This window comes from Oncorhynchus gorbuscha, linkage group LG25 (assembly GCF_021184085.1).
Source record: "Oncorhynchus gorbuscha isolate QuinsamMale2020 ecotype Even-year linkage group LG25, OgorEven_v1.0, whole genome shotgun sequence".
In the NCBI taxonomy this organism is placed as follows: Eukaryota; Metazoa; Chordata; class Actinopteri; order Salmoniformes; family Salmonidae; genus Oncorhynchus; species Oncorhynchus gorbuscha.
In genome coordinates this window covers 35,507,863-35,520,541 of record NC_060197.1, presented here as the reverse complement: position 1 = coordinate 35,520,541, position 12,679 = coordinate 35,507,863, and the positions used below count along the sequence as shown (strand labels likewise).

The 12,679-nt window shown below is 41.5% G+C and overlaps 1 protein-coding gene across 6 annotated transcripts in view; it reads right to left on the bottom strand.

The window, feature by feature from the left end:
• LOC124014618 (serine/threonine-protein phosphatase 2B catalytic subunit alpha isoform) overlaps positions 1 to 9,890 on the bottom strand; it is a 145,908-nt gene extending 136,018 nt beyond the window's left edge. For all 6 annotated transcript variants that reach the window (XM_046329837.1, XM_046329838.1, XM_046329841.1 and 3 more), the window contains exon 1: positions 9,618 to 9,890. In XM_046329837.1, the coding sequence (XP_046185793.1) occupies positions 9,618 to 9,678 (61 nt within the window). In that variant the 5' untranslated portion in view covers positions 9,679 to 9,890. The remainder of the gene's footprint in view (positions 1 to 9,617) is intronic.
• Between the last annotated feature and the right edge of the window lie 2,789 nt (positions 9,891 to 12,679).

Below are 12,679 nucleotides of genomic sequence, written 5' to 3'. Positions count from 1 at the left end.
TGTGTGTGTGTGTGTGTGTGTGTGTGTGTGTGTGTGTGTGTGTGTGTGTGTGTGTGTGTGTGTGTGTGTGTGTGTGTGTGTGTGTGTGTGTGTGTGTGTGTGTGTATGTGCATGCATGTTTAAGAGACAGAGGCCATAGAAAAATGTATACTGAACAAAAATATTAAAACGCAAGACGTAAAGTGTTCATCCCATGTTTCATAAGCTGAAATAAAAGATCCCAGAACTTTTCAATTTGCACAAAAAGCTTATTTCTCTCAATTTTTTTGCACAAATTTGTTTACATCCCTGTTAGTGAGCATTCTCCATCCACCTGATAGGTGTGGCATATCAAGAAGCTGATTAAACAGCATGATCATTACACAGGTGCACCTTGTGCTGGGGACAATAAAAGGCCAATCTAAAATGTGCAGTTTTGTCACACAACACAATGCCACAATGGCATGCTGACTGCAGGAAGGTCCACCAGAGCTGTTGCCAGATAATTAATTGTTAATTTCTCTACCATAAGCCGCCCCTATAATTTTTGAGAATTTGGCATTACGTCCAACCGGCCTCAACTGCAGACCACGTGTAACCACGCCAGTCTAGGACCTCCACATCTGGCTTCTTCACCTGTGGGATGGTCTGAGACGATTCACCTGGACAGCTGTGGGTTTGCACAAGCAAGCAATTTCTGCACAAACTGTCAGATACCATCTCATCTGCATGCTCATCGTCCTCACCAGTGTCTTGACCTGACTGCAGTTCAAACCAACTTCAATGGGCCGTGGCTCACCTTTGATGGCAACTGGCATGCTGGAGAAGTGTGCTCTTCACGGACTGGGCAGATGGCAGACGTGGAGTCGTGTGAGCGAGCGGGAGTGCCTCATAGTGGTGGTGGGGTTATGGTATGGGCAGGCATAAGCCACGGACAGCAAACACAATTGCATTTTATAGATGGCAACTTGAATGCACAGAGAAACGGCACAAGATCCTGAGGCCCATTTTTGTGCCATTCATCCACAGCCACCACCTCATTTTTCAGCATGATAATGCACGGCCCCATGTCACGAGGATCTGTACACAATTCCTGGAAGCTGAAAATGCCCCAGTTCTTCCATGGCCTGCATACTCACCAGACATGTCACCCATTGAGAATGTTGGGGATGTTCTGGATCGACATGTACAACAGCTTGTTCCAGTTCCTGCCAACATCCAGCAATTTTGCACACAATTGAAGAGGAGTGGAACAACATTCCACAGGTCACAATCAACAGCCCAATCAACTCTATGCCAAGGAGATGAGTCGCACTGCATGAGGCAAATCGTGGTCACACCAGATACTAGAGGCCGGCCGATTAATTAGGGCCGATTTCAAGTTTTCAAAACAATCGGAAATCTGTATTTTTGGACACCGATTTAGCCAATTTTTTTTTTCTTTATTTCATTTTTACTTAACTAGGGAAGTCAGTTAAGAACACATTCTTATTTTCAATGACGGCCTAGAAATCATGGGTTAACTGCCTCGTTCAGGGGCAGAACGACAGATTTTCACCTTGTCAGCTCGGGTGATCCAATCTTGCAACCTTACAGTTAACTAGTCCAACGTTATAACGACCTGCCTCTCTCTCGTTGCACTCCACAAGGAGACTGCCTATTACGCGAATGAGGTAAGCCAAGGTAAGTTGCTAGCTAGCATTAAACTTATCTTATAAAATACAATCAATCAATCATAATCACTAGTTAACTACACATGGTTGATATTATCTAGCGTATCTTGCGTTGCATATAATCTGACTGAGCATACAAGCATATAAGTATCTACGTATCTGACTGAGCTGTGGTAGGCAGAAGCAGGCGTGTAAACATTCATTCAAACAGCACTTTTGTGCATTTTGCCAGCAGCTCTTCTTGTGCGTCAAGCATTGCACTGTTTATGACTTCAAGCCTATCAACTCCTGAGATGAGGCTGGTGTAACCGAAGTGAAATGGCTAGCTAGTAAGTGCGTGTTAATTGCGTTTCAAATGTCACTCGCTCTGAGCCTTGGAGTGGTTGTTTCCCTTGCTCTGCATGGGTAACGCTGCTTCGAGGTTGGCTGTTGTCGTTGTGTTCCTGGTTCGAGCCCAGGGAGGAGCGAGGAGAGGGATGGAAGCTATACTGTTACACTGGCAATACTAAAGTGCCTATAAGAACAAAGGTTAATGAAATACAAATGGTATAGAGGGAAATAGTCCTATAATTCCTATAATAACTGCAACCTAAAACTTCTTACCTGGGAATATTGAAGATTCATGTTAAAAGGAACCACCAGCTTTCATATGTTCTCATGTTCTGAGCAAGGAACTTAAACGTCAACTTTCTTACATGGCACATATTGCACTTTCACTTTCTTCTCCAACACTTTGTTTTTGCATTATTGAAACCAAATTGAACATTGTTTCATTATTTATTTGAGGCTAAATGGATTTTATTGATGTATTATTTTAAGTTAAAATAAGTGTTCATTCAGTATTGTTGTAATTGTCATTATTACAAATCAGTGTTCATTCAGTATTGTTGTAATTGTCATTATTACAAATCAATTAAAAAACATTTTAAAATCGGCAGATCAATCGGTGTCGGCTTTTTTTTTGGGTCCTCCAATAATCGGTATCGGCGTTGAAAAATCATAATCGGTCGACCTCTACAAGATACTGACTGGTTTTCTGATCTACGCCCCTACCTTTTTTTAAAGGTATCTGTGACCAACAAATGCATGTCTGTATTCCCAGTCATGTGAAATCCACAGATTAGGGCCTAATGAATGTATTTCAATTCACTGATTTCCTTATATGAACTTTAACTCAGTAAAATCTTTAAAAATGTTGCATTTATTTCTGTTTTAGTTTGTGTGAAAACAAAAGACAGTCCTTACAACAAGCTGATAATTAAAAGAGACAAGGACTTTCCAAAAGAATATTCATAGACGTTCTCTCACCTAGATTCTCACTAAGATTAAGGAGACCATTATGGCAGCAGAAAAATACTTCGCTTCAGAACTCTTAAGATTCCACAGGTTGCTGTCGCTAGCTGATACAAGGACGTCCGCAAAGCATTTCTCCTTTGCCAAAATAATCCATCCACCTGACAGGTGTGGCATATCAAGAAGCTGATTAAACATCATGATCATTACGTGTGTCTACATCTGCATTGCTTGCTGTTTGGGGTTTTAGGCTGTGTTTCTGTATAGCACTTTGTGACATCTGCGGATGTAAAAAGGGGTTTATAAATACATTTGATTGATTGATTGACAGGTGCACCTGGAGCTGGGGAAAATAAAAGGCCACTCTAAAAAATGCGCAGTTTTGTCACACAACACAATGCCGCAGACGTCTCAAGTTGAGGGAGCCCTGCAATTAGTATGCTGACTGCAGGAATGACCACCAGAGCTGTTGCCAGAGAATTGAATGTTCATAAACCGCCTCTCCAACGTTGTTTTAGAGAACCTAGCAGTATGTCCAACCGGTCTCACAACTGCAGAAAACGTGTAACCATGCCAGACCAGGACCTCCACATCTGGCTTCTTCACCTGTGGGATCGACCTGAAGGGATGCTGAGGTGTATTTCTGTTTGTAATAAAGCCCTTTTGTCGGGAAAAACTCATTATGATTGACAGTTCATATAAGGAAATTGGTCAATTGAAATCAATTCATTAGGCCCTAATCTATGGATTTCACATGACTGAGCAAGGGTGCAGCCCATGGCTACGCCATCATGTGAAACCCATAGATTAGGGCCTAATGAATTTATTTCAATTGAATAATTTCCTTATATGAACTGTAACTCTGTAAAATCTTTGAAATTGTTGCATGTTACGTTTATATATTACATTATCAGCTGACAATCCATGTATGATAATACCATTATGTTCTCTGCGGCTGCCGTTATCAGTCACAAATGGTGCTCTTCATCCCGTCTTTCCCGTCTACCCAATTATCCCATCTAGTGCTGCTGTTATCACTCTGACATAGGAATAGTAAGGATAAGGACATCTGAACATCTTTGGAAAACACTAATAATAATAAGCTATTTCTCAGCTGAAACCTTCAGACTGTACATTGGAGGGGGAAAAAAATAGGCTACAACCTATTTGAAAACCATATTATAGGTCAAACTCATTCCGGAGGGCCTAGTGTCTGCTGGTTTTAGGTTTTTTGTTTCAATTAAGACCTAAACAACCAGGTGAGGGGAGTTCCTTACTAGTCAGTGTTCCTCTGTGTCCACATCACCAAGAAATTAACATGGTCCACACATCAACACAGTTGTGAAGAGAGCATGAGCCCCCAGATCCTCAAAAGGTTCTACAGCTGCACCATTGAGAGCATATTGATTGGCTGCATCACCGCTTGGTATGGCAACTGCAAGGCGCCCGACTGGAAGGCGCAACAGAGGGTTGTGAGCAATGTTCCCTCGAGGCTGCAAGCGCACACCTCCTCCAGGACTGCCACGCAGAAGAAATGCCAGGCCGCACAGAGACGTGACAGATTGAACTTCAGAGTTCGCACCATTACTTTGCACACTATAGTTAAACGTTTTTTATGTGATCGAATCAACATATATCAGCCCCTTTTCAATGCGACAAACCATAACAAATCTAACTTTGCAAGACTTGAGTCTGTGATTTTGTTGAAGGCAGAGCCGGAGCGCAACGAAGAACATTTCTATTGGGTAGCCCATGTGTGGTCTTTCAACCACCCACGAGTGAAATTAGAGCGCAGTGCCTCTCATGTGCACATTTGTTTATATTCTTTGCTAGTTAGCGAGTTATTAGTCCAGTTATAGATAAGTATAGGTCAGCAATGGGGAGTTACTGCTTCTTACAAGAGCAGAAAGCGCGTAGGCTACATTTCAAGCGGTCTTTGAAAAGCCAGTCGGGTAAAAAGCTCAATTAAAGGGGCATTGTTGTATTTTGAGAAAGGCTTCAATATGCAAATAAGCCAATAGGAAGAGGCGTAGCCTACATTGTCTAATTCTCTATATTGTAATAATAATTAATTGTATTTTGTAAAGTGGTTTCTTGCATCATACAACACAATACATTGCCATTTACATACAGTCACATATTTGGCCCACAGTGTTACAGACCAGGTAAAAATCTAATGAATTAATGTCAAGCCCTTCATAATGTAAAAATGCTTTTAAAAGTCTCATGCAATGTAGGCCTGCATTCAAAACCACATATAGGCTACTGTAGAAATAGGCTATATCGTAGAAATCAAAAGCTATGTCCATTAGAAAATATTATGGGATTTGTTCAATTGGTTTCGTTGGTAGGCCTACAGCACATTAAGCACATCCGCTCACAAGTTCAAAGATTTGCTCAGTGCCCCCAAAAATTAGAGGGAACATTGGTGGTGAGTACGAGCTCCCTGCCATCCAGGACCTCTATACCAGGCGGTGCCAGAGGAAAGAAAAACATTTTTTCTAAAATCCCAGCCACCCATGCCATAGACTGTTCTCTCTGCTACCGCACGGCAAGCTGTACCAGTGCACCAAGTCTGGATCCAACAGGAAACTGAACAGCTTCTAACCTCAAGCCATCAGACTGCTAAACAAGCTAAATAGCTAATCAAATGGCTACCTGCTGCTGCTACTGTCTATTATCTATCCTGTTGCCTAGTCACTTTAACCCTAACTATATGCTTCTACACCTGCATTGCTTGCTGTTTGGGGTTTTGGGCTGGGTTTCTGTACAGCACTTTGAGATATCAGCTGATGTACGAAGGGCTATATAAATACATTTGATTTGATTTGACATGTACATACTGTAGCCACCTCAATTACCTCATACACATCGACTTGGTAATGGTACTCCATGTATATAGCATGTTACGTTTACTCATTATTGAAATTCACTATGCATTTATTCCTCGTATCACTATTTAAAATACTTTTATCATTTAAAAAAAAATCTTTAACTCTGCATTGTTGAAAAATAACCTGTATGTAACCATTTCACTGTTCTAAACCTGTTGTTTACGACGCACGTGACAAAACGTTATTTGATTTAATTAATCAATCAAGTACAAGGGAGGAGCGAAAACCCGCAGACACTCTGCCCTTCGTGGAATGAGTTTGACCCGTGCCAGATTATATCCACTTTCAAGATATCAGATAGGCCTTAATTTACTTATCCAAATAACACCTGGTGATTATCCTATTAACCAGATTCAAAGATAAACCAATTCAAATGTGTGTATGGAGAGACCCTGTAGGTCGTGCACGCACACACACACACACACACACACACACACACACACACACACACACACACACACACACACACACACACACACACACACACACACACACACACACACACACACACACACACACACACACACACACACACACACACACACACACAACCGCCCAACCCCCCACACACAGCAACCTGAAAGCAGGTGAAGGCCGGGGATTTGGGCAGGTGATTACATAAAGCTGGAGTGAAGTACGTGGCGTTACTTAAATGTTCCGTTCTAAAAATGACTCATCTGTCTAGCTGGGATCAGTGGCCCTGGTGGTGGACCCCCACACTTCTTAAACACGGGACACAGGCCTCTACGAAAAAGTCAAACGTCAGATACTATCGATCCAAGTCAAAGGAAAGGCCCCTGCAAGCAGGGGAGTGCTGCAGCACATGCTCTGCTATGGGGCTTTCCTTCCCAGCTGGAGTCAAATAAAATACACAACAACTGATATTCACTATCCACTTCGTATTAATACGGTCGCCATCTTGTCATGCATGATAATGAGCTGGTAGCAGCAGTTATGTAGCTATCTAGATCACAGGAGGTTGGTGGCACCATAATTGGGGAGGACGGGCTAGTGGTAATGGCTGGAGAGGGATAGGTGGAATGGTATCAAATACATCAAACACATGGTTTGATGCCATTCCATTGGCTCCATTCCAGACATTATTATGAGCCGCCCTCCCCTCAGCAGCCTCCACTGGTCTAGATCTATAGCTCTTCCACACACTGAATATGGTTACTTGTGTTATTAAGACAAACCTGGATATTTAGTGAAACTGAAACAGTTGTTTGCCTCCTCATCAGTTTTATCCAGGATTTGTTTTCAAAACAGATGGGAATGAGTGATGCACTTGTATTGAAGGTGAGAAACAGCACTGGGAGGATTGGCAAAAGATGACTTCGACATTTTGCCTCCAAATATTTGGAGGGATGCTGTGTACACCATACAGGCATGATGTTGACACAGAGCTAAAATAATAACTACTCTGAGTCTGATATCATAAAAGCTGTTGGAGGGAAAAAAATAAAACAAGAATTGAATGAAAAACTATGAAAAATCTAAAACTGTGCTATTTCCATTTTATAGACATTTGTGCATGCATGGTAGCATTCAATAACCTAACAGCATAATCAATATCACCGTTTGTTGTCAAGTTAAAAATCATATGATTTTCAGGACATTAATTGTGATTCCATCTGATGTGGGTTGTGAGTAGTCTAACATTAGCAATTCATGAGCTAATGGGATGTGTAGTACAATTGGATTTCCACGATTCTCAATTTCTCACTGAATCTATTTGGACCATGTAATAATTTTCCCATTACTGAGCTTTAACCCATTATGTTGATACATAGTACGCGTCCCAAATGGCACCCTACATTCCCTACATTGTGCATTACTTTTGAACAGAGCCCTATGGTCCATGGTCAAAAATAGTACACTATGAAGCGGATAGGGTGCAATTTTGGAGTGAACTATAGGGACAGTCTCTTGAAAATATTTAACAAAACCACCCAAGACCTTACCAATCACCCATACAGTTCTCAACCTTATTCACAAAGACCTGAACCACAGCCGTAAGCATTACTTTAAATTAATGTGGATATTGAGCTAACATATGCACATTGATCATGGTACGCTTACATGAAGACTGTGCAATCAGTAGTGTGAGCAGGAGAAAGACACACAGAGTTGAGCAACGTTACGTGGCAAGCAACTATTGAGAACAGAATTCTATACTCACTTTGGTATGAAAAGAAAGTACACAAAGTCAAGGCTTTCCTGTGTCATGTCCTCTGGTCATAGTTGAATTATTCATCTCTTTACAATGTAGCATCAGTCATTATTGATTATAGGCCAATGTCCAATTTGTTTTTAATTTAGATATTATGGCCATGATGTCGAGAACAGATATGTATATGTGGTTGCTGATATTGCTATTGGAAAATCATTTCACCTGCATATCAACGCATGCATAAACTCTGAGGTTGTACGATCAGTCTATTGTTACAACACTGTTGCGGAGCTAGTTAACACAGCCACAAAGTCATAAACTCCGCCTATTTCTACAATTGATCTTCAAATCTGATTTTAAACAAAACCTTAACCACACTGCAAACCTTATGCCTAACGCTAGGTTGAGGGGGGATCATGCATTTTTACGATATAGCCAATTTGGATTATTATCTAGTGGAAACCATGAAGCCATGTGGTCACAGAAGAATTAAGTTATTTTCTTGTTTTAGAGCACACCTAAAGGCCTAGTAGCAGAATATTGTGAGCATCAAGTTTAATAGAATGCAGATTGAGTACATACCAGCTACTAACACAAAAAACAGGACAACTGTTCTTAAAGGATTATTGTGTAAAGGACCATGAGGTAGAATAAATAGTCCTCTACTGGGTAACTACAGAGACCTGGTGTGTCAAATAAATGCGATGACATACCAAACATATGCTGTCATTTCAAGAGGCTACGGGAGTATCTTTGATAGCGAAAATGTCAACATGTGTAACTGTGATGTCATGTGTCAAGGGATGAGTTGCCCAACAGTCGCCTTTATAGTCAAATTAAGGTTCTGATGCACTATTTACACCATGTGTGTAGAGTATAAAGACGAACCTAACTAAGTTTTTAATAAATCAATAGTGATTTAATGTATAATAAAAAATAAAGGAAATGAGTCCTGATAGTTCTAGCCCCCATAGGCTACAGTACCATGGGGGCAAACATCAAACATGCGGGCTAGACAAGGACAGACATGTTTATTACTAGAATAAAACACACCGTGTCACACTATTATGTATGTGTTCCTAATGAAACCAAAATAAGGGGAAAAGTCTAACTTTAACCGTGGCATAATAGTTCTGCAATAACCTACATGCTTCGTACATGCTCGTTAATTTTGCAAAAGTGAATACAGAATAAATGTGTGGCTACAAAATACTGTATTTTATGGTAATACATTGTTTAAAAATAGATATTATTGTATGTGCAGATGATAAACAATAGGACTATACCCAACAAGCACGTTGTGAGACATGGACATTGATTCAAACCTTGAATGCCTACAACTATTGTAATAACACCCTTACTTCCTACTTTTACTGATTAGCCAGCCAGTGCCATATCTCACGGCTAACACCCTTTTTCTCCATAACCAGCTTTCCAATTGAGCAGACCATTAGGGCGCAATACGACTAGGATTGCAATGTGTTGAGGGAGACACATTCGTCTATGGCATCAGTGTCACTTCATTACCCCCCCCCCCCTAAAAAAAGCAACCTAATAACAGTTTATTTTACAGACATTTAGAAACGTAATTAATTTGACACTTACATTTTACTACCCTGTCCGTCGTAGATAACTTCGGATCATCATTCGGCTTGTTTTCGGACATTTCCAGGGTGTTAACGTTATATATTCAAGTGTATTTGAACTGTGCCTGAAAAAGAGCCGATGCTGTCCTTGCCCAACACCTCAACTCTATCCAAATGGGAGATCTCGGTGATCTCACTTGCTCCTATCACTCGCGAAAGATACTTGCAACAAGGTTACAAATTTCACCACCCCTAAACTGTAGGTCCGTGTGATTTCTGTATCAAGTTCTTTCTCCCAACGCTGTGCGCGCGCAACCTAGCATGCAGTTGGTAAGATACGCCCCCCCATATATTTGCTCTTCTATTGGTGCCAGAGACCTATTCCCCTTCACTGGCATTTTTAATGCTTAGATGACATTCGTAAGTATCAACAATATGAATATTAGGCTATACTTGCAGTGCCGTGTTGCAACAAATCAGTTCCCCCTCCTGTATCTTGCAACATCAATCATGCGTGTGTGAAGCGTTGGCCTGCAACTCCAGTTGTGAGCTGGATCCTGCCATTTCTGCTTCTTCAAAGACAGTAGCTAAACTTCACTCAATCTCTCTCGAAGGGTTTAGAGTTGTCATCATGCAACATGTCATGCAATTTAGAAAGCCAAATATTCACTGTTTTGAGTGAGCACCACGAGACTAGAGAGTAGGTGCATTCGATTTCACTCCCCTGGCACACAGGGTGGTTGCAGAGCTATATTATGGTTCTGGTTGGGTGGAATCAAGTATATCTCTTCTCTAGTTTCGTGGTGGTGCAAGTATTCAGCCTAACCGCTTTGTGAACGATATAAGGGTGGTTGTAAAGGGAAGGTTATAAGTAGTTGATAGACAGTCCACCTTTTAGGATTTATAAGTAGGCTAGTTTAGACAGTTATATTTGGTTGTTATTACAGCGCCACCATGTGGACATTTAGAGACATTCTAATAGAGGAAATAGAATATACTAACCCCAACCAGCCTACAGTTTGGTGACTGAGGTTCAATCCCAAATCGACCCCAAGGCTGCTGCTATTCTTCTTATTTATGGCACCATTTAATGTGCATCCCACCACCTAGTGTGCCTGACTGGTTTACCATGGTAAAGTTGTGGCCATTTTAAAGGCACAAAATAGTAATCCCACCAATTACAATAGGGTTGCAGCATTGGATCCCTGTAATGGAAGTTTGTATTATTTATGTGCAATAGAAATAATAAAATAAAAAACATTCAGTTAACGTGACAAGGTAGGAACCATAGTTTTAGTCAGTGTTTCCCAGGGAACTCTATTTAGTGAACATGTAAAATGGTACAAAAGCACCCCCTCGCCCTGTGCAGGTGAGAGTGTTATCCCATTGTTTAGAGACAGCACAGCACAGCACAGCACAGCACAGCACAGCACAGCACCTGTTGCTGTATTTCTTTGAGGGAAACTATTTTGAGACCATGGGGACCATGCAGTCTGTTTGGGAAGAACTGTTAGGAAGAACTATTTATCTGTATCTGTGTTTTGTTTATTTAAGTTAGAAAATATTCATTGTTAATTGTAAAAAAAATATATATGCCACTGCAATAATGTTTTGTTTTGCAGTTGATTTCATGTGTTTAGAGATGCTTTGGGGTTCAATTTAATCTGTTTAAAACCTGAAGCTTTTAATAAACTTGAGTAGTTTGTATTTTTCTGCCTCTGTTTCCCTGTAAATGGGCCTAGAACTTAGATGTAACCGTAAGTATTTTGTGTGTTTGCTATCAAGGGTAAAGTTTGTACAGCCTTAGCCCTATGTTTGTTAGATAATGCATGTTCCTCTGTAGATCAGGTAAAGGCAAGGCACTTGTCCCTAAACTCTTCTGGAAATGGAGCCACCATGTACTGCCCCATCTCTGTCTGATCTTGATAAGCAGGAAGCTCTCTGCCCTTAACTACTTATCAGACCAATGGCATACAATCAATAGAGCCAGTGTGTGGAGAGCTGTTTTTCCTTGTCACAGCAGTCAGGACTCGCACGCAGACAGATGTGGATAAAATTAGCTCAGGTGAGTAGCCTAGACCTTCAGAACTTTTTGAACAAATTCTCATGTTTGCGTCTCTTGTTTAGGGCTGTGTTATTACATGAAATTCATTTTTTGTGTGGAATTGTGTTGATTTTGGAGATTGGTATTGGATACTTATTACATTTTGGTTTGACTTGCAATATGTGGCTTTACATATATTAGCGGGCATTGCACCTGTGAAAATCTCCCTTTTTCCACCATCCTCTTGTAGCCGAGGACCTGCTCATCATCTATGAGGCAGAGCAATGGGCTTCATACCTGCGCTCTATCTTCACCGGACCACAGTGACCTGCCTGCGGGAGGACTTACTGCAACTGGACCGGTACAAGGTCAAGCTGTTGATCCTGTCTACGAGCATGTTGAAGGGCCTTTCCCAGCTCCGACGCTTCTTCCTGGCCCGCGTGCTGAACCCTGCGGTCCACGTGGTGGTGGTCTTGTGTGGGGTGGACAGCCTGGCACCCCTCCTGGAGGTGGTGGCCCTCAAGGGGGATGAGTGTCTGCAGATATCCAGTGAGCAAGATGCCCACGACTACCTGTCGGAGGTGACTGACATCGTGCAGAGAGGTACAGGGGTAGGGGGAAGGGGAGGTCAGAGAAGGGGATTATGGGAGGTTGGGTGCAGTATAGAGGGTCGTCACTCATTTTATTTCATGCTTATTCAATAATGAATTATATAAAACTTTAAATGAATTCCTGAGGCAAGTGGGAGGTTGGGATCAGGGCAAAACTTAGATTTATTGTAGGCTATAGACATGCAGAGTTCCCACATATGCTGAACACTTGTTGGCTGCTTTTCCTTCACTCTGCGATCCAACTCATCCCAAACCATCTCAATTGGGTTGAGGTCGGGTGATTGTGGAGGCCAGGTCATCTGATGCAGTACTCCATCACTCTCTTTCTTGGTCAAATAGCCCTTACACAGCCTGGAGGTGTGTTGGGTCATTGTCCTGTTGAAAATCCAATTATAGTCCCACTAAGAGCAAACTAGTTGGGATGGC